Raw genomic sequence first — 2,500 nt, forward strand, 5'->3', positions numbered from 1 at the left:
TATAAATCAAAAGGTCCAACATGTACATTAAAGCTACGGTGCGTAACTTTGTTTACTTTATTTACCACAAAGAAAACAATCACACTTAAATTTTTTACAAGGAATATACATGTAACAAAAATTGGCATTGGATTTAAAATACACACAGCTTGTGCCCGCAAATGAGACACTTTTTTGGGACACTTTACCCGGCAGACACCCCTGGAGAACCATAGACCCAAATACACACCTCTGAATGTATGTTCTATGTACAATAGACTGTATATAACAAAGGGTTTAGTCAGTCAGTGCGTTTACATGCAGACTTATAATCGGATAACTAAACGAATAAGACCTCAACAGGACTTTTAAACTGCATGTAAACACCTTTATCCGATCTACTTCGGACACAAATCGGCACAATAACGGACAAGAGAAGTCGTATAAGAACACCTAGATAACTCGTTCATTGTCGGCTTTCTCTCTGCATGTATACAGGGATCGGATATCGCATATCGGACTTCTCGTTCTGTGCTTGTGTGCCTGCGTCCAATCTAGTTGTGCCATGGAAACGCACTGACTGATTCTGGAGATCACTTTGTCAAAATCAGTGAATATCTCCTCATGATCCGCTACCTGTCTGTACTGTGTGTGTGTGTGTGTTAATACACAGCCTAGGCTCTGTAAACGTGTATGTTAAAGAAAATGGTATGTAAACAAAGGGGGCCCACCATAGCAAGCAACATACCTGTTTACAGAGCCTAGGCTGTGTATTATCACTGGATTTTTTACAGCACACACACACACACACACACACACACACACACACACACACACACACACACACACACACACACACACACAGTACAGACAGGTAGTGGATCATGAGGAGATATTCACTGATTTTGACAAAAAAGTATTTTGACAACAAGCGTTCTCCAGAATCACTGACTACACCTTTAAAAAAAAAATTAATCACCTTTGTAATTTGACACCAGGGAAGTAATCTCAGAAAAGGAATCTAGTGGGGTGCTCCGGTGGTGTAGTGGATAGAGCGTGTACCCTATTGGCTCTGGCCTTCGTTGCAGTGTTCGCGGGTTCAAATCCGACCCGTGGACCTTTACTGCAGGTCATCCCCCCCCCCCTCTCTCTGTCTCTGTCTCCCCATTTCAACTCTGTACTGTCTAATAAGGCTTGAAAATGCCCAAAACATTTTCTTAAAAAAAAGGAATCTAGCTGTAGTGTTGCAAAAGATCCGCTGTCTTTGCAAAATCGTATACTATGTGGCTAAAACATTCTGTGACTTTATATATTATAGACACATTATATTCAGATGTGAAATGTTGTCAAACTTAAGTATTTACAAAGTATTTTCAGTAAGTAAAGGTGTAGTCAGTGATTCTGGAGAACGCTTGTTGTCAAAAACACTTTTTTGTCAAAATCAGTGAATATCTCCTCATGATCCGCTACCTGTCTGTACTGTGTGTGCGCTGTAAAAAATATTCAGTGTTATTAAACAGCCTAGGCTCTGTAAACGGGCATGTTGCTGGCTATGGTGGGGCCCCTTTGTTTACATACCCATTTACAGAGCCTAGGCTGTGTACTTACACTGGCATTTATTTGAGCGCATACACACAGTACAGGCAGGTAGCGGATCATGAGGAGGTATTCACTGATTTTGACAAAAAGTGATTTTGACAACAAGTGTTCTCCAGAATCACTGAGTTCACACACACACACACACACACACACACACACACACACACACACACACACACACACACACACACACACACACACACACACACACACACACACACACACACACACACACACACACACACACACACACACACACACACACACACACACAGCCCCCCAAACCCCCCCAGTTTAGGCCGGTAGTGTCGGTAGAGGCAGGCGGTTGATCAGCTCCAGCAGTATGTTATTCTGACAGTCCTGCATTTCCTTCCACATGGTCATCTGTCTCTCGCTCGCCTCTCTCTCCCGTTCCCAAACCCTTTGTTCGTATTCCCGGTTTTCCCTGCGAACGCGGTCCTCGTACGCCCGCTGTTCTCGTAGCCGGAGACTCTCTCTCTCGTGAAACTCAGAGTCCATCTCGGAAAACAGCTGCTTCATCTCAGAAACCATCAACTCAGCGCGAGACAGACGCTTTTGTTTTGTCCTGGGAGGAGGGCAGGGAGATTCTAGGAAGAAAATGATATTGAAAAAAGTATTAATGGGTCTGCTTGTGTGGGGGAGGGGGGAGGTGGGTGGGGGTAAAGTATTAATGGGTCTGCTTGTGTGGGGGAGGGGGGAGGTGGGTGGGGGTTGTGTGAGTATTGTTTGTGTCTACTTGTTCTGTTTTTTTTTGTTTTTTTGTCCGTGTGTGAAATTTTTTGTAAAATCCACTAAAATAAAAGTAAAAAAGAAAAAAAGAGTATTAATGGGCAACAACATTTGGGCTGTAACAATATGCGTATCAAAACCGAAATCGCAACACGCAAAGCCACGAACCTGT

At 43.3% G+C, this 2,500-nt stretch overlaps 1 protein-coding gene across 1 annotated transcript in view; it reads right to left on the reverse strand.

Moving 5' to 3' along the window:
• Positions 1-1,804: 1,804 nt before the first annotated feature.
• Positions 1,805-2,500, reverse strand: part of LOC307264946 (uncharacterized protein) — a 4,560-nt gene continuing 3,864 nt past the window's right edge. The window contains exon 6 of the mRNA XM_080046506.1: positions 1,805-2,186. Coding sequence (XP_079902632.1) covers positions 1,873-2,186 — 314 coding nt within the window. The 3' untranslated portion in view covers positions 1,805-1,872. The remainder of the gene's footprint in view (positions 2,187-2,500) is intronic.

This window comes from Ammodytes marinus (genome assembly GCF_949987685.1).
Source record: "Ammodytes marinus genome assembly, chromosome: 18".
NCBI lineage: Eukaryota > Metazoa > Chordata > Actinopteri > Uranoscopiformes > Ammodytidae > Ammodytes > Ammodytes marinus.